Consider the following 24,959-nt stretch of genomic DNA (forward strand, 5'->3'; position numbering starts at 1 on the left):
GGAAACTGGTGAATAGGGGGGGAAGCAATTTCACTGAGACTTGGGGAATTCCCATAACCCAGTAAAATGGCCCGATACTTGTGTCGCTGTGTGTCCAACTGTGTGGCCTGCCTTTCACTGAGTAAGACAACACATGAACAAAAAAAATACATGAATAACTAAATACATTTAATTCATCTTTCTACAGTAGCTTGCATGTGACAATAGGCCTCATGCATGTCAACAGAATTGAATGCACAGAGGGAGGCCACAGCAGAAAGCATTCAAGAGAAAATGTGCAGATGACATCTAAGTAGTCTAACTTGTATATACAGCACAGTGCCTGCATGTATTTTATGTGGCCTGTTTGTAGTTTTTCATCATGTTGCCACCATAATGTTGTTTATAAATAAAAATCCATAGGCATAAAGCAACACCCATAACTCTCTATGAAGACGTAACAGCTTTCATATGTGCAAATTCCAGTCTATTTAATTTATGCTGCTGCACAAGATGTACTGCACGACACCGCAGTGCAAAAACTTCCCCCCCTAGGGCTGTCAAAAAGGGAAATTCACATTGAACAGTGTTTTATTTTGACATTGGGCTGCATGTTTAACAATGTGCCATTGAAGTCGGCGCCTTAATCTCTTCGTAATTATCATCAAATAAAATGGAGCAATTTCAGGTTTGGGTGTGCCATTGCAAAAGAGAGAGTGTGACTGACTTGCTTATTTTGTTGCCCTTGGATTTTTTTGGCGTAGTGCAGGGGATTTCCTCGCCACATAAGTCTTCTTTTTTTTTTCTTCTTTCCTCTTTTAACTCAAAGATGGCCCTGACAACAGCAGCTGCGCTCACGCATATGCAATGAACTGAGACACTGACAAGAACAGAGGCAGCTGGCTCCTACTTTTTCGTCTGTACAAACTTAGTATTCAATCCTAACTCTGACACATGAAGCGTAGTGGAAAGTGATACAGTGAAATAGTAAAATGTGTTGTAATATAGATAGCTGATCAGTCATAGTAGGTAGTCAGGTAACGGAAGAAGTCACACTCTACCTCTTGCTGTGTGTTTGAATGTAAAGGGGCCGACAAGAGCTGGGCTTTTTCTTTAGATTCAGGCCCTCAAACATTAGCTACCAGCTGCTAACCAATCTAATAATTTAAATATCAGCTTACACACATTTCTCTAGTTCAGTTTGTATGTACTTATAGTTCACTACTACTTGCTGAACAACGATAACTTGGTATTTGTACTTCTGAGTTTGTTAAGCAGAAGAAAGCACTGGCGTGGGAGTTTCATGATGTTCTTTATATTCCAGTTCCCATTCTGCTAAGCTTCAGTTCTATAGCCTGTGTCAACATAAGTTAATCATTGAACTGCTGCTCTGACCAATGTAAAACCATGGCACTACTCCACCCAGAACACATACTGTAAAGCAGTACAGCCACGTAAACACTGATATTCATCCAAATATAAAACTGGGTGTTGGTTCAGGTGCTAGTGAGGAAGACAAGAGATACTTTCTTATTCATATGATCTCAAAGAATTATAAAATAGAGTTCATTTTGCTTGGTATTGCCCATATTATCATGATTCAAGATTGCGATTATTCAACAGAGTTGAGGTAAAAGAGAGGAGGCTACAGATACAGGTCTGTTACTATGTTGTTTTGAACATACAACCTTTACATTTGCAGACTTTATAGAAGAAGAAGCAGCTAAAAGAAAAATGGCGTTGTTTATATAATTTTTTCCTGTTGGGTGTTTTACTGGTAATATTTATATTTATTTATGAATGTAATGTTTAGCTCTAGCTGTTAGACAATTGACAAGATACATAGTCATATTATAACTACTGCAATATACTCTTTATATTCCTTTAGCAAAATACTAGTTTTTGGGTATTGGACTGGACTTAAATTTGTATTGGTCTCATATAATTCCGTATGGGATGCGGCCCTTAGTGGCATGACACGTAAAAAAAAAATAATAATAATAATTCTCAATCAATCCCTCATAAATTCATACATTCAATTGAATGATATATTTAACATGCTTTCCAACACTTAAAGAAGAAAGAGAAAAGACAACATATTTGAATTGTTTGTTTTAATCATTTTACTCACATCTTTTATGACAGCTTAAAATCACAGTAATCATTTTATGGCCTGCAAGCTGAAGGCACTGTGCGACTCGCTCATTTTCAAGAACACATGAATGAACCTTTGCACACTAAACGTGAACATCTTCATGTTACATATGACTGTAAAAAAAAAAAAAAAAAAAAAAAAAAAGAAGACAGACAGACATCCTTCTGACAGGGCGATCAGACTTTGAGAGCTGGAGACTGGCTTGGAAGGCTTGGGACAATAGTGGTAGGACACTTGGTTTTTTGGCTCATGGTTTCTTTCCACTGAGGTTTTTGGGTACGTTGGGGAGGGGAGGGGGAGGGGTGATTTTTAATCTTCCCCTCCACACAGAAGCAGCAGGGTTTTACGGTAGTCTCCTGAGGTATCACCCTGAACAATGACGGGAAAAAGTTCAAAAGTTAACCGAAAATACTCTCTCCATCATGTGTTGTGTGTGTACTGACATGTGGACAACGCTCGGCTGAAACTAGAAAAAGCAGGCTTCACTTCTCACTCTTCTCTCTCACACACAATGGCCACACACTTCACTGATGTCGTATGAACGAGAGTCATGGGGATTTTAGTCATTATATCGACTAAATTACAAAAGTGAAGTCAAAAATGTAATAACCCCCCCTTTATATCAGCTGTATATTTCTATGTTTGAGATCATCATCACAATTATATTGAGATTGTAGTTTCCTCCTTTTAGGAATTACGCTCGTATACGCTTTTCCATGCACAGCATCTGCTGTCTGTGCATACGAACGCTATACACAGCAGCTGGTTAGCCTAGCTTATAGCACAAAGGCTGCAAGATAGGGGGAAACAGCCTGGCTCTTACCAGGTAGCTTTTTTAGAGATGCTGCTAAGTGGATTTCGTTTACAGACATGATCTTTTCGTTAAAGTCTAATTTTTCTTTCGATGATCATACATTACATGTAAAAACAAGCAAGACCATCAGTGCAAAAAATGCTATTTTTATATCATCATCATCTTCAACCGCTTATCCGAAATCGGGTCGCGGGGGCAGCAGCTTGAGCATAAATATTTTTTAATAATGCCTTTGTAGTGGGTACGCTCACCCAGGAACCACAGCTGGCGTAGTAAAAACATTACAGCTTTTTGTCCAAAGGTGGAGCAAGAATTATAACAAACGGAAAGTTCCTCGTGGCACCTTTAAATACCCCCTTTTGCTCTTGGACGTCAATGACTAATTTTTCTGTAAATTAAGTTTCCAACGATGTAATTCTAAAATCTATTTTGCAACTGAATTTGACAACCTTTAAATATATGATGCAACTCCAAAAAATGACTGTACATACACACTTGAGAATTAACAATATATTGCAATCCTTACTGTTGCATAACCTGATAATTTTTTCTAGCAAAAGCCAATCCAGGGCACCCTACTTGCTTGTTTGTATTGGTGTCACGGTCGATTTCGATCTCTAAGTTATTATAGAACCGCTTCAGGGTAACTTCCTGTCTCTGTGGCTGTCGGCCAATCACACACGTGTATTGAGAGGAAGTTGAGCATGCAAAAGGGGAAATTCCTAAAACAGCTGGGCTGTTGCCACAGACGGGCCTATAGTCAAACCGCATGAAGCTATAGATTGCCGTATACCCCACCACCCCACCGCAGAAGCAGAAGAAGGAAATGCAACACACACACACACACAGAGTGGAGACAAAGGACATGAGACAAAACTCCCATCACAGAGACACACACAGACAATGTGAGAACACAAAACAAACCATGCCATACGGTTAGTAAACAAAGCTGGCGACTTACGATCATGGTTTCTACCTGGATGAATTCATGGAGGGAGGCGTCTTGCGCGTCCTTGAACTCTTTACGAATGTTGAAAAGGTCGACCTCGCTACGGGACACCATGATGCGGATCAGCGCTCTGTCGTCTGTACCAAGGCCCTGAAACCAACAGATCAATGGATACTTGCTTTAATTCTGAAGCTAATACTGTCTGAGAGGAAATACACACACACACAACCTAAATACTGTATATTATATGGCCCAAAATATGAATTTATAACCTGCTATGACTCTGCTTCAGGCCTACAGCTAGAATTATACAACAGCAAAAAAAAACGTGCAGCACATTCCATATTTAAAGCACTGAATGAATAAAAATACCTTCATGGCTTTGTACAAACGGTCTGCAAAGTAGGAGGGCTTGTTCTTTACACTGCGAACTGCAAAGAGAGGGCAAGAGAAAAGGCAAAAGGGGGAGTCACACACCAGATGTTGTTTAGCACCGTCACACACTCAAAAAAGGGAAATATTCTGAGATTAGAAGTCAAAGAGAGTTATTTTTTTACCTATGGCGTAAAAGGCGTTTTTGACATCTCCCGACATCTCCTTCTTGATAATCTGTTCGATGTCCTTGTTGGAGAATCTGACAAACTCCTTAAATACTGTAAATAACAGGGAGTGTGAGTATGGATCCATAGCCATCCTGTTTACATAAGGGTACAGTGTGGAATATTGGAATATTTAGTGGCATCTAGTGGTGAGTTTTTAGATTGCAACACTCCATTTTGATGGTATCATCCACCACTGCCTCAAGACTTTCCGCAATATCAATGTATTATGTTATTAATTATATTGTACTTTCATTTCCCCAGGAAGCCCACTATTTATCAAACTTGTACGACTGTTAAGTTTATCCGTTCTGTGCTACTGTACATGGCAGTGCAACATGGCGGTGCAACATGGCGGCGCACGCCTCTCCCATGTAGATATTAAAGGCTCATTCTAATGTAATACAATAGACAAAGGCGTATATATTCTCAAGCCATGTTATATTATAATTATAACATACTTATGAACATTATATTTCCTTATATATTGAATACTTTTGCAGATGTGTTTAGACTACTAGAGAAGAAATGGACAAGGCCATATCTGCATTGTCACAGGCAGAGAGGAAAATAGAGACCTAAAATGATCTGTGTATTAGAATGAATCTTCTTAAAAAAAAAGAAAAAAAAATGTTCTAACTGTAGTAGCTGTGTATCTGTGTATCTGAATCTTATGGCAGTGGGGGCGGGACCCGATAAGCCTTTGGCTTCTCCTGCTTCCCTTCGGACGATAACACAAAGTAATATGTATGAATATGCAATGAGAAAATTATGTATTATGTGTAATTGTCCGGAAGAATAATAATAAATAAAAATAAATAAATATTATATATCATATTATATTATATCCCAATTCTACCAAGTCTGTTCTGAAGGAAAACAAATGCCAATACATTCCCCCACACTGTACCTTTAAATGGAGACATTTTGGGTTTGCAGTGAATTTTGCCACGTTGCTCTATTTGCCTCTTGACCTTTTACCTTGCCTCAGATGGGGGAAACTCCTGGTGCACAGAATACTCATGAACTTCATCTCCATGTCATCGGACTCTGCGTTGCATGCGTCGGCAAGTTCCTGAGAAGAAGAAGCAAAAAAAAAAAAACGGTTCAAAAGCTCATTCTTCTTCTTCCATTTCCGTCTGTGACACAGTGTAAATAGAACAGCACACAGTCAGTCACACAGTCAATCACCTGGGCATCTGTATTAGCTCTCTCTTCATCGCCAGGGCCCTCCTCTCTGGCACCCTGAACAGAGCAAAAGACGGTTACATTTTAAGCTGAGACACTGCAGGCAAAAAACATTGTTTATTTCAAGCGCTGGTTCCATTTTGAGATGTTTCTTCTATTTTGCTTCCATAACATGTCCTCTTTCATAGTAGTATAAAATAAAAAAAGGTCCATAATGTATTTTTTAGGTGTTTATGTGACTAAACCTTGTCTGTTTGTGTCTGTGTATTTATCCTACTGTATACAACCATCTTTTAACGGCCATTATCTCAACATTAGTTATTTCAATACTCTGAAGCAAAAGTCTCAACTTCTTAAGCACTTACATCATCTAAACTTTTCATATTCATTCTCAGCACTATTCTGAAGGGTGTAACAAAAGGAGGTGTTCATATGCTGTTAATAGTCTGATTTATGATACATTTTATTCGTAAAAACAAGACGAAAATGCCTTTTTAAGACCTGTACATATATTTTGTTTATTAAAAAAAGGGCTGTATCCAAAATCTAGATTTTAGTTTTTCAAAGAGATGCAAATGTACACATAATTAGTTTAATATTGCAAAATGTGCTTGTTTATTCAAAATAATTCAGATTTTTTTTTAATACACAACATAATTGTTTTAGTGTACGCAATCATCTGGCAAAGTTTAACGATGATATTTATAAGTTAAAAAATGTTAGACTATTCACTTGCAGCGTCATGCCTTAAATTATTAGTGCTGAGATATCGCTTTGTGGAACATTTTGTTCTTTCTTTGATATGTACTGTAATACATTGCGAAAGAGAAACTGGGTGTATGATTAAATGGTCCTTTTTTGATCTGTCAGCAGACAGGCTGCAAACCAGTGAGTGGGCGTGGAAATCAAACACAGTGCTAGTTCTCAGGATGATAAACGTGAACTCCTGTGCTACTGAGCTCATCACTATGCCACTTTGCAAAAAATGTCGGAAATTTTTATTTGCAAATTTTGAGTTGTTTTATTATTCTCACTTTAACAGATGAAAATAAACAGGTGAGATGGGAAAATTATCGTTTTTTTTTATTTAGCTGCATAATAATTCTGCACACTAATAGTTGCCTAATAATTGTGCACATATATATATATATATTCTCGTAAGAAAGACAAAACCTCACTTTTACTTTCGTAAACATTCAGGTTTAGGTTCATTAACATTTTGGATTGACCGAGAGCACTGTAGTTGTTCAATAATAAAATTAATCCTCAAAAATACAACTCGCCTAATAATTGTGCACACAGTGTATATTCAACATTTTTATATAACATGTACAGTATCCTATTTCACTGCAGTTGCAATTTTTAATACCATGTAGAGTATTCTATTCAGTCTACATTTAATTTAACTTAATTGTGACTCATTGTAAATGATTGTCACCCCTCAATTGGTCTCTCCAGTAAAATTAAAGGTTAAATGAAAACATTTACATTTTGCATTCTACATTATATTTATACGGTGCACCTTATCGCTACGCTTTTTACCTGCACTGTGTCTTCGCACTACATTTGTGTTTATTTTGTGTCTCAATTGTTGCTCTCTTCACTTGTGTTTTTTCTTCTATATATTGCATTGTTGAGAGGAGCCTGGGTCTTAAGAATGTCATTACTGCTGTAATTGTTGTGCATATGACAAATAAACCATCTTAAATGTTGGATCTTGGAAGCGTTACCTGCACCAGAGACACAAGGATGCGGCAGAAGAGGCCTGATGTGTCTGACTGAATGGCGTCCTCCAGAGACTTCTTATAGGCTGTAGAGTCGGGGTACATGATGCATCACATGTCAAAGGCCTTCTACAGTAAACACAGGGCACTACACAGAGCACTTACACAGAGCACTATGTACACAGGGCACTACAGAGGGCACTAAGAAGAGGTCTGTTGGTCTTAAACTCACCGTCCTGATAGGCAGCGTTCATGGCATGGATCTCCTCGTTGCTCCTGGTAACCATGATCTCAATCAGAGCGTGTTCATCAGTCCCAGCCCCCTGACCAAATGGAGAGTTGTTTTAAGCACAGAAAGGAAGTTCTCCACACATGACACAATTGTGCTATTTTTAGAATCTCCATTTGTATTTTGTACAGACCTAATTGATCACTGTGTAGGCCTACAAATAAGTGTGGAAGTATAGAAATGATATAAATGATATATACACACACACACACACACACACTATATATATATATATATTAGTATATATAAGTATAGAATGTTTTTACTCCTGGGCCCGCAACACATATACTGTAACTCTACCATGTCAGCTTATGAAAGCCTGTCGCCTATCAAACCAAGAGATAACATTATGTAAATGGGTTCATCTGTACCTCCATTGCCTTCCTCATCATTTTGGCATCAAACTCTGCGGGAGTCAACATGAGCGCGATGATCAGCCTCTCTAAGTTTTTGGACAATTCAGACTTTAGGTCCTTCATCAGATCCTGAGGATGGACAAAGAAAAACACAGTTATATATGTGTAATACAACTCAATAAATGTTCCAATTTGAGTCCTTGTTTTTAGTTTAAAACATTTTCAGTAAATCATTTCTCTCACCCTTCCAAGGAGGGACTTGAAGGCCTGTCTGATCTCCTGCCTTTGAGCGTTGCTTCTGTTTGCAATGATATCAATGATTGCATCTTCATCCGTCCCTGTAGGTGGCGACAGGCAGTAACATTTGTCAAACTTGATTTTTTATTTTTTTTTGCAAACCGACAGCAGTGTTAAATGTGCTTCATTTTCTCAGTGTTTTTGCTTACCGAATCCCTTCATAGCTTTCCTCAGAGCCTGAGCATCAGCAGAAGGGTCATAGCTGGACGCAGGGCGGATGGTTGGCCTCAGCTAAAGGAGAATGACACGGTTAGCGGTGAGATATTCAGTGATAACAATACACTCTAATGCATAATGTGGAGCAGCAAAATTAAACAGATTTACTTCATTAAAGACCATATGTTAACCCAAATCCTTCTTACTTTGTCATTTGTGGAGTTAGTTGCATGACAGTAAGCATCTGAAAAGAGTTAGGCATATTTATAAATCCAAACTAAAAAAATATTGTCATTTAAGTTTGATAGACTTTACAGAATTTCGTTTTAGACGAGGTGGGCTATGCATTGGGTCGTTTTGAACCAATCACGACAGTTCTCTGCCCGAGCTTTTTAGAAACATAATGACTGTTGCCCTGGAGACCGTTCGATAAGGCCACGCCCACACAGTCCTGTCAACGATCTAGACAGTAGAAAAGTTTTTTGTTTTTTTTACAAAGTTTTATATTATTTATTTTCAATCAGATTTTTTGTAAAAGTTTATTGAGACACCCAACTTTGATATCATATATGTTTCTGTTTTTAACTAGTTTAGAGCAGGTTTCCAATTGGGCTTTAAATACATAGTTAACCAAGCAGAAATAAATAGACCAAATGTGTAAGCACTTCACATGCAGAGCTCGGGAGAGAAAACAGTTTGTCTGTTGTGTTCAATTATTCCAGAGATATCATAATTCTGAACAAACAGCATACAGAGATGTCTGATAGTAATCTCTTAACATTGCAGGGGGGAGCGTGAGGCCCTGTTGAGGCCATGACACCACCACCCAACAATGAAAAAGGTTCGTGGGCTGAAAAAACACAATTCACTTTCTATGGAGCGTCAGTGAGGGGGAGCTTTTGTCGACCAAAAAATGCTGAGATCTTTTTGACATTCACTCGTGGGTCAAGGCGAAGCGATCGCATGGTTTTTTTTTCTCGGAGAATGCGTTACAAACAAAAATGATATTTGTATTTGAGTCAACTAGCGTTCTGATCCTATCCAAAAGTGACACAAAGCGCTCCACTGTGCATCCATCGACAGTCTTGTTATCAGCACAAGGTCAAAGCAGGTCATTTGCAGGGGGCAGAGCAGGTCATTAGGATGCATGCCACCGCCAAGCCAAAACAACATGCAATGACACATCTAAGGAGGGAAGCAGATGGGATCCACCAAACCTGCACTTTGGTCATGGCACTTAATTCCCACATCTTGTAGGCTAGCTGAGCGGCTTCAGGGAAGAACTCTCCGGCTAAGCTGTAACGATCAGTTTGACACAAGACAGCACACTCAGCAGAGAGGCCAAAAAGCCTTTCTAGGTAACTTGGAAACGATGATTAAAAATAAACCTGAAACAATGTTGCTTTGCTTTCGGACAAACTCTCCAAGTACTTTTCATAATGATACTAAACTGTTACAATGAGAACATGGAAGTCAATTAACACATTTTTTTGGCCATTTCAGAAAATAATCATTCCTGGAAGGTCTGGGCTCTATCGCCCCCATGTGGTCACTGCTGACGATTGCAGCCATTTTCTCTGTCACTTACTCGTCATCTCCTCCACACAGGTTGAGCAGAGTCCTCTTGTAATCCCCTGATGTGTCATCCTGAACACAGAGGCAAAGGGTCGGGTTATATAGGTGAACCACTTCCTGAAGCTATATCATTTAATGTGATATTGTCCGTACAATTTAAAAATGTCACTGGTGCTAAACTAACCTTAATCATGTTGTAAAGCGACTTCTCATATCCTAAACGGAAACACTCTCTGATGTCCAGGATGTCTAATTCAGAGCGTGAAATCATGATCCTGATCAGGGTGTTGTCGGCTGTACCCAGACCCTGGGAAGAAAGGAGGGGACAAGTGTTCAGGGTCCAGATATTAAAGGAACCTTAGACCTAATCAAGTTTAAGGCGACAGACACGGCAGGGGAATAGCAGGGTAAAGGAAATTTAAAATTATAGATATCATAATCCGCACATCTCAAAGTACATTTTGACCTTTTATTTATACTAGTATGAACAAGAAGACATGTTGTTACACCAAAAATAGACAAACATCTTAAAAGTTGACGAGTGCTTGGAAAAAACAACTGTGTCATAATGTGTTTGTGGCTAAGATGATAATGTGTCTAAAAATAATATGATACCAGACTGAACGGCTTATTTTTTTGACTTTAGAGTGTATTTACCTTCATTGACTTGTAAAGACGCTTGGCAAAGAACATGGGGACGCTCCTTATGCACTGGACTGTGAGGAGAAAAACAATATGACAGCTTTGTGTTAAGCTAATAACTTTAAACTCCCCCGCGAACGCAATGGTGCGCTATTCATTTCAGTGTGTTTCTTCTTACCAACAGCCAGCATCAGCCTCTCAAAGTCCCCAGACAGCTCGTTCTTTATGCTGTCCTCTATGGACATCTCTGCAATCTTCTCGTATGCATCGAAAACTGGACGTACAGAGGAACAAGTTAGGTAAATGTATCTTAACATGATCATATGTATTTACCATGATCCTAACATGTACATGTATGTCAATGTTCTGCTGAGGACAAACTTCCTTAATGACGAATTTCCGTTTCCTTTGCTGGTCCCCTGGTTTTGCACCTTGCCCCATCGTCAGGTCAAAGTGTGAGGGAATTTTGGGTTTTTAGTTGTAATATTAATGGTAAAGATTAATAGTTCATATACGCCTATCTTGTGTGCCTGTCTCACAGACTCTAGGTCAGCCTTGGAGCCTGTTAGGAGACACTTAGGTCAGTTGTATAGATAAAGTCTCATCTCCTTCTACTCCAGAATGTTATGGTTCACCGTGTTCAGCTCTGAACCAAAACATTGGTACGCTTGGTGCCCGAGCCGGGGAGGTGGTAGAGATAGCGCGAGGTTAAGACACAGCTCTAAGCATGAGTTTGTCAGAATTGAAGTGCAAGTCACGAGAGTTGCAGTCCGGTTCTCCTTGGCCAGGTCTGTAATACATATTGCTTCATAATTCATCCAAGTCTCCTGAAATATTCTTCCACCTGAGTTGACCTCCAACCTTAACAGAACTTCCTTCACACAAAGTAGCTCAAGAGATATTTCTAGCATGGCTTGGTAGGTACACGAGGCCTTTTAGCTTCTAGCATATAACAGCTCTCCTTCTGTTAGAGAACCTGCATTGTTGTGTTCTGCAGTGACCTGACCCCTGGCCTGTGTGGAGGCCTCACTGTGGTGTTAGCGTTAGCCGAAAGCTGTTCTCACCCATGCGGAGGTGGGTCACACTGCGGTTTCCCAGGATCATGATGAATTTGGCCTCGTCTGTCCCCCACTGCTCCTCTCCTGCTGCAAACAGATCCTATGCCCAAATAAGGAAGCACGGGACAGCACAAAAATAAAATGCATCATATGTCCGTTATTACATTGTATCTATACCTTAACTAGTAGATGTCAGGGAAATAACTATTATAACCATGTGTGTAATATTGTCACGTGTTGTTGGTTGTCGGATTGCATTAGACACATTTTGTAAAGGCACTCATGGTCCCCAGATAATAAAGTCTACTGACTTTTGAAATCCCTTAAAGACTTTTCATTTAGCATAATAACACTAGCCTATCTGTCCTGCAAAACTAATGATATTCCGATCATTGGTTTTGCTGTATTTTGGGTTCAGTGCAAATGTCAACACATTATAAACTGGTGAACACAGTAAACATCAGACCTTGCTAAACAGCAAGTTTGCATTGTCATCTTGAGCATGGTAGCATCTGTGGTTTTAGCAGTTAGCTCAAAGCACCACTGTGTCTAAAGTAGAGCCTTACAGAAATGGCATGGCTGATGTCACGTGGATATACATTTTTATTTGTTTCAACAATGCCTTGGATCACATAGGCACAATCAAAGTGGAAATTGAAATATGTCCACTCTATTGTCACCTACACGGTATGTTACTTTATGAGAATTTTTTTTTTCAAACGTTATAAACGTGTATAAAATGACAAACAAAAGAAAAAAAGTTAAGACTTTAAATATTCCTTAACTTTAAAAAAAAATGAATGCCATATTGTATCAATAACCCCAGGCATGTTGCACTTCTCCACTAGTAATACATGTCTCACCTGTGCATCCTGCTCTACCAGGTCTGCGTCCACCACACCTGACTCGTCTCTGGTGCCCTGCAACCATCAAACCACAGCAACACTTCAGTCACCATCAGACTGTGGCTAAAGCTACGGTGGCTAACAACAGTCACTGTATGTTTGAATGGATACCATGCTAGTGACACTGTCTGCTCCTCATTGAACTGACCTGAATCAAAACAATCAGCATCTTCTTAAAGTGGCCTGAAGTGTCCGCGATAATGGACTCCTCAATGTCAATGCCGTAGGCTGGAGACACAAGATATCAACAGAAAAACTATGAGAGATGCTGAACATGTGATCACTGTATGTTGATTTGAATGTCGACACCAGTAAACGCTGCCATACTGAGAAATACAGACAGAATTTTGTGCTGATAGGCTTAATCAACTTTGTGGCTTGAATGTAACCGCCATTCATTAATATGACAAAGTCACGCATTATAGCTTTATTGACATCTTTATTAACGTGCCTTACCATCCTTGTATGCTGCAGTCAACTCCTGCATCTGTGCGTTGTTTCTGGATGCCATGATTTCAATGAGGCATCTCTCGTTTGTTCCGGCTCCCTTGAGAAAGAGCATAGAGTTAGGATTGAAACAGCTTCAGGCTTTGTGAGAAGTGGCCGCAGTATAATAAAGAAGTGTGCTATGAAGTGTCCTTACTTTGACTGCGTCCTTGACTTCTTTGGCATCGTGGTAGGCTGGGGTTCTCATCAGACTGACGATGAGACGCTCGAATTTGCCCGTCAGCTCATATTTCAGATCCTCAATCAGGTCCTGTCAAAAACAACAACAAACATCATGGAACGACTGTGCAGCCCTGTGGTAGGTTACTGTGTGATGTTAAACTCTGAAGAAAAAAGGGTTTCTACATTAAAGGTGGAGTCAGGGATTGGAGAATGCTTGTTGTCACTATTTTTCAAAATCAGTGAATATCTCCGCACAAAATGCTACCTGTCCGTACTGTGTATCCGATGAAAAAAAAACATATCTGGTGTAAATACACAGCCTAGGCTCTGTAAACTGGTATGTAGAGAAGGGGTATGTAAACAAAGCGGGCCCACCGTAGCTAGCAACATGCCAAATTACAGAGCCTAGGCTGTTTGTTAACACTGGATTTTATTTTGCACAAAGTACAGACAGTCAGCGGATCATGAGAAGATATTATTCACTGATTTCGACAGAAGTTATTTTGACAATAAACCTTCTCCAGAATAGCTGACACCACCTTTAACTTTTTCCTTATTTTAATTATGATGTTATGTTGTTGTTACCTTTCCAAAGCTGCATTTGTATGCTGAAATGATCTCCTGCCTCTGTGCATTGCTTCTTGATGTGACTAGGTCCAATATGGCTTCTTTATCACTGCCTGAGGAGCACAATGCAACAAAAAAATTAACAACCTTCATCTCAGTCACAGAAGCTGATCTCTGGCTGTGTCCCTGTCCCTGACACACAACCGCTGTGAGAGCATTTTTCAGTGACAGTATAGCCTCTGATGACATTTTTACCTCCATAGCAAAAAATCCCAGAGGAGTGATGCACTCACCCATGCCTTTCATGGCATTGTAAAGGGTCTCAGCATCGGCGGTGGGATCAAAGTCCGGAGCATCTGTTATTGTGCCTCTGAACACCTGTAAGGAAAATATTTTAAGGCATTTTTTTTAAATTGTAAGGATTTAAGAACAAAGTGATGTCTAAGAAGAAGTCTTGATCAACTGACCCACAACATGTGGAAATCTAACTTGTTTTTTGCACATACTGTAAGTTATAAATGAAGAGGTTATCCCACCTGTACGGTTAACACATGAGTATATCTGAAACACTACTGTAAAGTTTGTTTTAGGGGAATGAGCCCTAACAGTGTTTTTTTTTAGCTTAAAGGTGAAGTAAGCGGTTTATTTATGTTAATATAAGTGTAAAATCGCTCTTTATTCATACAGTGATCACTTACATAATGTGCGCGTTTCATAAAGCCGATCTCTCAGTCAGCTGCTTTGCATGTAATCGGCAAATAAACTTATTGTAGTATCCCGTAAATGTTTATCCAATCAGAACAGAGAATGCTACAAATCGTCACTCGTCTCACTGATATATACTATATACACTCATGGTCTCAGTGCCGGTGCACACCAGAGCAACAGATGGGTGAATGTGTATGCGCCTACAATGGCGGAGCAGGTAAAAATCCTTCCCAATGTCTGTTTTGATGGTTTTTATCATGTTTTATCACACTTATGGATCTGAGATGATGCTAGATAACTTGCTGCTTGAAGACCGCAGTGCATTAATGTGGTGACGTAGGGACGAGGGAGGGGACTGCTAACTGCAATAACTGACAGGAAGTTAGCTAAAAGAACCATTCCGCTGACTCCACCTTTAAGAAAGAATAGGAACCTTCCGCACCTTCCAATTTTCAGTTTCTGCCAATGGCAATATTTCCATAACTGTTGAATGGATTTGAGTAAGTATTTGTTACAAATGTTCCTGTTTAACGGCGGTTAAAGCCTATACTGACTTGGTGATATTCTGACCGCCATGAAGTGGTCCTTAACCTTTCATCCATTGCCAGATTTTCTTTCCCCCAATAGTTTATGACCTGCAAAGCTATTGATATTCACATTAGTCTGAACAGTACTTTGTATTTAGTGCTTATTAACAAATATTAGCACACTAACACATTGAAGAAAATGATTACATTTCAGTGTTAGCATTAGCACAAAGCATTGCTCTTCCTAATCACAGCTTCACAGACCAGCTAGCATGAGTGTAGACTTGTTCTATGAAAGACTCAGTGTTTATACCCTTTCAACTATTGCTATGATTACCCTCAAGTTACCCAGCCACATATAAAGTTGAGAAAGAGAGTTTTTGCATTGCATAACAGTGCACTGCCTTGACCCACACTCGACTGCAGGGTGTGGGCAGTTAACTGTGTAATAGTGGCAATGACCGGATATACTGGGACATGATGAAGACACGTCTGCCAATACAGCAGCTGACTGCTAGCACCTGTCTCACCCCCACAGCAGATCAGAGGCAACAAAACTGCTGTGTGTGTGTGTGTGTGTGTGTGTGTGTGTGTGTGTGTGTGTGTGTGTGTGTGTGTGTGTGTGTGTGTGTGTGTGTGTGTGTGTGTGTGTGTGTGTGTGTGTGTGTGTGTGTGTGCGTGCGTGCGTGCGTGTATGCAGGGACAGTGAGTGTGTCCCACTAGCAGGGAGGGAGTCAGGTTGCGCATAAAGTAGCTCTGTTTGCAGTGGGTCTGTCATGCAAACAAACTGCACTGAGCGTTGCAGACTAAAATACAAACCTCTGCATAAGGACATTTTGGTAAAAAATAATAAATATTGCTCACCTTCACAAACATGATATAGCTGTATTATTCTGTCCCTATGAAGTCGTTGATTTTACAGGCTAGTTCCACTGTGGGAAATAATCAAATTCAAAGCACAAACTGTAGCTGTTGCCAGATAGATTACAGCTGCATTGAGGCAGGCTGCCAGAATGTGCTCTGTCTCCACCCAGGGCTGAGGGGCCAATGCATGCACACATGCTCTGTAACACACTGCTCCACTACAGGGACCAGACCATCACTCTTCACGACAGCTGGAGAGCTTCACCCACACAGCAACAAGCCAGGGCCACAAATACAAGCCCCTAGCAACAGGCCCTTTTTAAACAAACTAAACCAACTTTCCTACTATGCATATGGACCTTATTCGGAAAAAGCCCTAGTGTGGACTAAAGGCGAGACACTGCAGACGAAAACATTGTTATTTCAAACACTGGTCAATTTGTTTAAATGTGTTGCTATTTCGCACCAATAACATGTCTTATTTCATTAAAAAAATATAAGGTCCAGATTAAGTGTATTTACTAAGTAAACCTTGTCTGTTTGTGTCTGTATATTTCTCCTATACAACCATCTTTAATGCCTATCTCAACATGACTTTTGTCAATATTCGGAACCGAAAATCTCAACTTCTACAGTACTTACATCAACTCAACTTGCCATACTCATTCTCAATGTAAGTAATCAACTTGCAAAGTTTTAGGAAAGTTAATTATTTGGTAAAAAATATTACCCTATTCACCTGCAGTGTCCTGCCTCAATGTAATTAGTCAATTCTTCTACTTATTCCTCCCTCTGTGTTGCTTGTTTCCTCTGTTGCCATGAACATTTAAGGGACATTACTATTACAATCATGTGTATTTGTTATATTGTAAAGGAATTTTAAACTACATACAAGAGAGACAGACCCTCTACAGTCAAATCTGCAGAGTGAATGTTGATGATGGTGTTTTGTGCACTTTCCTATAATGTTTAATGTATGCTGTGTTTTATTGTCTGCTTATTTTATTGTTTGTTTGCCATTGTCTGTCAATTCATTCTTACTGCTGTATGTGTTACTGTATTTTCTGAGTCGACTATGTTGTTTTTTTAATCTTTGTTTATACATGCATTTTATTTCTGTAACTTTAGGTTGCCTTTTAAATATCTGGCAGGGGGACAACAGATGAAAACTAGCCTCTGAGGCTAACTCTGGCTCACTTATTTTGAACGTTGATTAGTGTGCAATGTCCCTGAACTAAACCAACCAATGAATAAATAAATAATGGAAATTGGTCGACGAATTGACCCACCACTGAAGTATCTCTATAACTGTATAGATACTGTTGGATTTACAGCCACAACTTGCAGGGGAAAATAAAAGGCAAGTTAGACCAGAATGATGGTTGATTGACTTGCCTGCTCGGACAATAAAGTTGAACATCTGCCAGAGAGCGCCTTAAATAATTCTACAATTATTATTATTATTGCCTATGGAAAGATGCTGTCAGGTGTGTGTGCCCTCAGATGTGCAGCGATGACACCCTACACTGCTGCCTTTGAGATGGGAGACAACAACTCAACAATGTTGGCAGGTGGCAGACAAATGACCTCACTCTCATTCATGGTACACAAAAAACCATCCATGTTCCAAAGACACAAGATCTGCCCAGCAGTCTCAAACTATTCACTGTGTTGTTGTCTGCATAAAACAAGTTGGGGGGGGAAAAATAGGTCCTGGGGTCTACTTACCATTTTGTATATTTGGTCTTCTTCTGTGTCAACACTGTGCAGGAATCGATAGTGTCAGGCCTGAAGAGAGAGAGAGACAGAGAGAGAGAGAGAGAGAAAGAAAGAGAAAGAGAAAGAGAGAGCAGCAGAGAGAAAGAGAGAGAGAGAGACACAGAGAGAAATGCTGATGTAAGGATGGATATAAGCAGAATTGCAAAGGTGCCCTTCAAATGGCAAAGAGACAGTATGCATGTTGATCTAATAAGATGGCCTGTTCAGTGTTTTGCCTGACAGCTGATTAAAAGTGGATCACCATCTATGGAAATTCTACAGAACAGGGGAACTCTTGTATAAGACTTGTCTACACATTCACTCCTTCGTGGACGGAATTTACATTAGGCGAAAGTAGGAAAAACCACTTAGTCACATTATCCATGCTGCCATACTCTAACCTATACAGTATGCATTGCAGCCATTCAGACATGAAGTGAAACATATGGTGGCCTGTAGCTACTTCAGAGAAACTATGTCTGCTTATATTCTCTCTAAAGGACTACAATTCTGGGCATAGGATCACAGTGGAAAAGTTACAGCACATTTTCTTCAGATAAGATCCAATAGAAATGAAATATTTAGACTTAAACTCCATCCATTTCCAAATGCTGTACTGTTTGTTTAAGACAGAGTGAGGGGAGGCTCTCCCAAAATAGCATGCACAGTTTAGCTTAATGTCAGAACCAAGGTCTGGGTCTTTATGGAGCCACACCCTTTTCTATAGCTCACACACACTATAGAATAACCTTCGGATAAATATCAATCCAGATTCCTTGACTAGTTGTTCCGTAGGCTACAGCAAACTTCTCCAGGCGCAGTTTGGACTAGGGATTGAACGGGTCCCAAAATTGCAGATAGCGGCTTACCTTCTGAGAGTGTGTGTGTGCCGGTAGTGAGAGTGCCTTCAGCTCTGTCCCCGCTCACCCACTCTGTCCGTCTGCACACTCAAGCCGTCTCCTTACCGTTACTTGTCCTCTGTGACGCAACGGCTGCGGCGCACAGCTGCTTCTCTTACTCGTGTGTGTGTGTGTGTGTGTGTGTGTGTGTGTGTGTGTGTGTGTGTGTGTGTGTGTGTGTGTGTGTGTGTGTGTGTGTGTGTGTGTGTGTGTGTGTGTGTGTGTGTGTGTGTGTGTGTGTGAGAGAGAGAGAGAGAGAGAGAGAGAGACACACACAGAGAGACAGAGAGAGGGAGAGACAGAGACAGAGACAGAGAGCTTGAATGTAGCAATTTCAAACGTATGCGGCAGGGGAACATCTCTTTTTAACAACTTTACACACTACCTTCTAGCATTTATTTTTTACTGCACACAAGTAGCCTACACACACTATGTATCTAGCACACCTTTCATGTTATGTTTGCATTGCAACTGCATAGTTTTCACCTTAAATCAATTTGTTAGAATTACTTTTTCACATGACTGAGGGTCCGTTATGCGAGGGGAGCTTGCTGGCACTGATGTGAGAGCTTGCATGCTCTATTTCTGTCCGGGCGGGCGGTCGTCAATTCCAGTAAGGGGGAGAGGGACACCAGCATAGTTGGGGGTGGGGACTTGTCAGCAATGTAAACTACTGTAATTTCTTTTTTAAGTAGGCCTATATCATTCAGTGAATGATATAGGCCTACTATATCTTCACCGACTCATGAGTGCAGCAGTGCAAAAATGAATGAAAATTGTTTAATATAGTTTACCACTAAACTGTCAGTGGTGCAATGATGAAAGAGGCACAATATACACAGATGCGTGCCTATAGTTTTACACGTTCTGTAGACAATTATTGAACCACTGCATTCGTTCTTATCCTTACAGGTGTTGTATGTAACTAAGTACATTTACTCAAGTAGCCTACTATACTTGTGCACTCTTTGACCATTTTATGGTCATTGGGTTTTATTTTCAAGTTTTGGCTGTGATCATTCTCAGCCTTTGTATTAAGCAGATATGTGTAGTTTTTTATTGAAGTTTGTATTTCTAATAAATTCAGATTTTTGACACCTTTCTACACTTGTGATATAAAAAAACACAGTTGAGTACCCTTTGACCATATCTCCCTGGAAACTTATGTTGAAGGTGCTATGAGGAACTTTGGAATATTTCTGAAACAGTGTAATTTTTCCTCTGATGATCATAAATGACATGTTACAAGAAACAAGACCATCAGTGCAAATAAATTATATTTTTATATAGTTTTTAGTAACGCCTTTGTCATAGGTATGCTCACCCAGGAACAACAGCTGGTGTAGTAAAAACACTACCGCTTTTGTCCAAAGGGGGTTCAAGAACTAACACAAACTGAAAGTTCTTCGGAGCACCTTTAAAGGTCTCATATTATGCTAAATGCACTTTTTCAATGTTTTTAACATAAATATAGGTCCACGGTGTGCCTAGACTGCCAAAGTATCAAATAAAAAAACTCTCTACTTTTCTCACCCTCCCCCTTTCTGAAAACCTCCCCCCACATTAGTAACCTGAAACTTCCACCGTGCAATAGTCCATGATTGGATGACGTTTTTTTGCCTAGTGTAGCATGTAGCTTCGGGAGTAGCATCCAGCTTTTGCTCCTATTACACTAACTTAGCTGTCCCATTGCAGTCTAATAATGCCTCGTTTTTAACATGACAAAGGATGGGAAGCTATTCCTGTAGAAATCAAACTTTGAAGCTAATGTTTTCACTGGTTTTAAATCGTCTGAGTGTTATTTTTAGCAGTTGGCGCCCTGTAGCTACACGGTAGCATGCCGCTTTTGCCCCTATTACACTAACTTAGCTTTCCCATTGCAGTATAACAATGCCTCGGTTTTAACAGGACAAGGGTTAGGAAGCTATTCCTGTAGAAATCAAACTTTGAAGCTAATGTTTTCACTGGTTTTAATCATGTCAGGTCATGTCAAACTGTTCAAAGTATGGCTAAGCTCCTGCGTTAGTCACGTTAGGGTAAACACTTGCTGTGTTCGGAAAGCCATACTAACGTCCTACTCATACTCATTTTGACTTCAATTTGAGTATGTGACGGTTGGGTATGCGAGTTTGGGTATGCAACAATTCCCGGATGAGTGCTAACTTCCGGGAAGATTTTGGGTATGTATCGAGAGGTTACTTTTCTTACTCAACCGCCCCACAATGCACTGGGTTAATTCTACCCGCACAGGAAAATTAAATATTTTCGAGCAAGTTGCTAGGCAACAACATTGTTTGGGGTCCGCGATCTGACAACTGTACACAGTCATTCATAAACTCTACAATAGATAAGAGACGAAGATAAATACCTAACAACATTAGAGTTAATAGGTGAAATGAGTGATGCCAGTCTGATAGTGGAGAGAGATCAGAACAGATCGCTGTTCCACACACCGCGGCTCGTCCAGCTCAACTCACAGACAGCTGAGTGTCTGATGAGCCGGACAGAGTGCGTCGGAGGGATCCTCTGCCTCAAAACATAAACGTGTGAAAAAATGAATGAATAATCAATTAAGCTTACGTACAAATAAGTGTGCCGCCATGTTACTGTTTATTGTATTTAGGATTTTAGCTCATTTGGACGCTGTTTTGTCCGTCTGTTTTCATTTATTTGTTCATTTATTCTAAATACTCTTGAATAATTTCACAATCAGATACGTTTGTACTTTAACTCGAGTGGTATTGTAATACCGTAGGTGTCTTGTAACAAAGTAGTTTTATAGACATGGGATGTTGTAAAAGGTTGTTATCCAGAATTGATATGTAGGACACACTATACGTTGGTGACACTATATGTTATAAAAAAGGAAATTTTAATTTTGGCTTCATCCAACATCTAGACTTTTTGAAATGTAGGCATAATAAGTAAGATATTGCCAAATTGGCATACATTCAAACATTTCTGAAAAGACACAGAAAAATAATTGTTTAAATGTCAGTAATGAACTTGCAAGGTTTCATGATGATATATACGTTAAGAATCTTGAATTCTACTCTCCTCTTAAACATTGGCTCTGATTTGCATAGGCGTGGCCCCCTGTAGCTTTCCTGTAGGTAGTTGACCAGGTTGTCCACCCAGTTTGTGTTCCTTGAAAGCCCTAGATATCAATTCTGGGTATCATAACCTTTTACAACATTCCATGTCTGTTTTCCAACTAAAAAGGGGGTGTTTTGTTCCCCGGGTAGGAGTACATTGTCTAGTAAGGTATCTCTCTTTTCAGCTACTCTTTACAACACTGTGTTCTTACTCTTTGTATGGAGTGTGATGAGAGAGGAGAGCTGACTGTCCAGGAAGCACAGAGACTTCCAGACCAGCCCAGTGCCACGCATAGCAGAGACATGACTCAGTATGTTTCACTCTGACTGGAAGCCAACCCCCGTGTCATTGGCCCTTAGCTGTGCTTTGTGCTCAGTTGTGGTTACTATCAGTACTGTTCCCCTGACCTCAGCGTACTTTACTACCATCAGGCCTGTGTTTGAACTATCCATGTTATACACACTTAGCCTCTATTTGAACAGTTCATATCGTCCACGCTCTATCAAGAAGATAAGCTTGTTTGACTTGTTTTCCCTTGTTCGTATATCCTTGTGTGGTAACACTTTATAATAAGGTTACATTAATTAAATGTTAGTCAATGCTTAATAAACATTAACTTAGCATTAACTAACCATTGATAACTGTTTATGCTTCGTAAGCATAAACTATAGCATTAACGAACCTTTATGCTCCGTTAACGCTTAACTACGCATTAATTAATTAAGCATAGTGAACGCCTAAGCAAGCATTTACTAACTATAAATAACTACACATTAAGAGTTAGTTAATGCTTAATAAGCTTTAACTAACCTTAATAAGCATTGACTAACGGTAAATGAAAGTACCCTTATTGTAAAGTGTTACCCTAAGTGTAATATTATGCTGAAGCTTTTTTTTAATTATTTCCCCACTATGCCAGTGTTGAGAGCGAGAGGGCACCATATGAGGTAAACACAGATGGAGGTGGGAGGCTCCATCTGATGAAATGAAATAGTTGAATACTGACCTCTTCTGCCCTGAAATCGTATTGCAGTGCACCCTGATCATGAGAAACTGAACCTCAATTCTGAACTCTGTCCCACCCACCCATAAGGGCACCAAATAAGGTCAATGAGGTTATCTGGCTATACAGAAGATGTGTTTTTATGTATTCAGTGACAGTTTGTTGTATCGATAACTTTGTGTGAATATAACAGATTATTTCCATCCATCCAAAACAAACAAACAAACAAAGGAAAATCACAGTTCATATTTTCTAATATCTATGTACCCCACTCAAATTCATTTACGGAATGGCAACTTGTAAAATCGTAAACAAACATAAATCAACAAACGAGGGGAGCACAATAAGCATTTTTGGCATTCTGCATAGGATTTGCTGTTCACAGTTCTCACCCTGTGCCTCTGCATGCAATAATGAGCACATTATGAGCCAAACTGGTCGCGAGTTAGAAAGGCTACTTTGTAAGTAATTCCATTGAGTGGGAGGGTCACGCAGGCCAGTCTTGTATATATCGCACTCGCAATCATGTTTTCCTTTTCAATCCAAGTCAACAGAGAGCGGATATTTTTCACCACACCAGTCACTCCTCGTTGGGACTGAAGGCAAGGTAAAATATTCCTGAGTATCTACTGAATAAAATAAGTAGCACCAGCAAGTCAGATTCAAAGCAATTACCTTTTGCTTTAAAGGTGCACTATGCAGGGGCATTGTTTACGATCGCAGAGCCTGCAGTTTTGCAGGAAAAACATATGTTCTCTATTTATAATTCTTAGTTTTGAATCATTCTATCATCATAAATCCAAACCAAATTATTTTCAGGCATCTGGGACCAAACGTTAGACTAGAATATGTTTGTGAACAACCCTCTGGGCCCTGCCTCTGTAAACAACAACAGTGAAACAGTATTTTTTTTTAGGTAGCTTTCCAACTTTCAAACTGTGTTCAAAGGGATCCAATTTTTCTGTGAGAAATGTTTGTGCATTCAGTTTTTGAGAACATATACCTATGGAATATGTGCACTTCTCTGACACACCCAAAGTTACGTAGTGCACCTTTAACTTGCCTCTGTTAACTGAAATGCTCCATAGTGATCCTTATCCGTGACACTGCGTTTGAGATGTTTCCTGTAGGCAGCCATAAATAAGCCATTGATAAACATTAACTTAAGCTTGACTGTGATCCAAAACAACCCTTCCGATTGTAAAGACGCACATCACATGTGTAGCAGCTAGTTATTTAGTTAAGCATTTGATCTATTGTCGCTCTGGAAAAAAAAAGGGTATCTTAAAGCAGTGAGAACTACAGATAGGGAGGCCTGAGATTTGAAGTTTGGTCGAAGCAGAGGTACTTTGGACCGTCCACACAGGCCATGTCACTCGCCACTCCTGCCTGCTTAAGGTAGATGCCAGGAGGGATTAGGGCCAGCTAAAAATCCCCCTGATGGGAGATGAGAAGGTGAAAGCTATGCCTCTCAAGAGAGTGAAGTGTGTGTATAGCCCCAGTGCTGCATGCGTATAAGCCATGAAAGCTGCTTTTTGTCCTCCCTCCTCTTTCATGAACTCACCAGGGCCATTAGTCTGTCCAGCTCACACCTCTCTCCAGGTATGGAGATGGGGGGGAGACGGCTCACGCAGGAAGGCTCCAACATAGTATCAGTGATAAGGTCGCAGGCGGAGGCTTGCTCCACAGCAACATGTGGTGTAAACAAACTTTGAGAACATAGAGTATTCTTTTTGGAGGGTATGACATAGTGTCTGAAAAAGTATTTGATATTAAATAACCATGTTTTACTCAAAGGCGTCACACATTGGGAATGTGGTCAAGCGTTGAAAAATAAAATTAAAATGTTTTTCACTGCATACAGGTGTCTCTTTTTTTCTGGTTCCTTTTTTGTGAAGGACAAAATCCAAAGTCGTAGACGAATGTGTGCCTTAAACTTTTGGATTATCTTGAAGGCATAATCACGAAAAGATTATCAAAGCCACACGAAAGCTTCTCACTCACATCGCGGGTATGAGTTACACCCACAAGAAGAGTGAAGTCTTTTAACTGTTGTTGCAGGGAGAAAAAAAAATAAAACAAATGTAATGTTTGGTTTCTTGGAAGGTAATCCTTCTTTGTGGGTGTTTTCGTCCCTACTGTGTCAGGTGTGGGTTAACTCGATCAAATTAATTCTGGTTCA

The 24,959-nt window shown here is 39.9% G+C and overlaps 1 protein-coding gene across 2 annotated transcripts; it reads right to left on the reverse strand.

Annotated features, from left to right (window-relative positions):
* Nucleotides 1-2,176: 2,176 nt before the first annotated feature.
* anxa6 (annexin A6) lies at nt 2,177-18,703 on the reverse strand. Of its 2 annotated transcripts, none has more exons than XM_080034961.1 (25): nt 18,649-18,703; nt 17,750-17,809; nt 14,216-14,300; nt 13,941-14,035; nt 13,330-13,443; nt 13,143-13,233; nt 12,835-12,914; nt 12,645-12,701; nt 11,788-11,881; nt 10,902-10,997; nt 10,739-10,797; nt 10,266-10,388; nt 10,095-10,153; nt 9,724-9,802; nt 8,500-8,581; nt 8,297-8,391; nt 8,069-8,182; nt 7,641-7,731; nt 7,415-7,494; nt 5,688-5,741; nt 5,478-5,571; nt 4,455-4,550; nt 4,270-4,328; nt 3,925-4,047; nt 2,177-2,503 (listed from the first exon to the last, which is right to left on the reverse strand). In XM_080034961.1, exons 2-25 carry the CDS (start codon nt 17,750-17,752, stop codon nt 2,444-2,446), a joined length of 1,983 nt encoding a protein of 660 aa, XP_079891087.1. In that variant the 5' UTR covers nt 17,753-17,809; nt 18,649-18,703; the 3' UTR covers nt 2,177-2,443. The 2 variants fall into 2 exon arrangements, with proteins under 2 accessions (XP_079891087.1, XP_079891086.1); XM_080034960.1 differs by having other exon boundaries at nt 3,910-4,047.
* Between the last annotated feature and the right edge of the window lie 6,256 nt (nt 18,704-24,959).

This window comes from Ammodytes marinus (assembly GCF_949987685.1).
Source record: "Ammodytes marinus genome assembly, chromosome: 10".
NCBI lineage: Eukaryota > Metazoa > Chordata > Actinopteri > Uranoscopiformes > Ammodytidae > Ammodytes > Ammodytes marinus.

Coding starts and splice junctions, on each gene's coding strand:
- anxa6 (XM_080034960.1), bottom strand. Junction 4,329..4,454: donor AAACGCCTTTTACGCCATAG/GTAAAAAAATAA, acceptor CTCTCTTTGCAG/TTCGCAGTGTAAAGAACAAG. Junction 2,504..3,909: donor TCCAGGTAGAAACCATGATC/GTAAGTCGCCAG, acceptor GTCATTGTTCAG/GGTGATACCTCAGGAGACTA.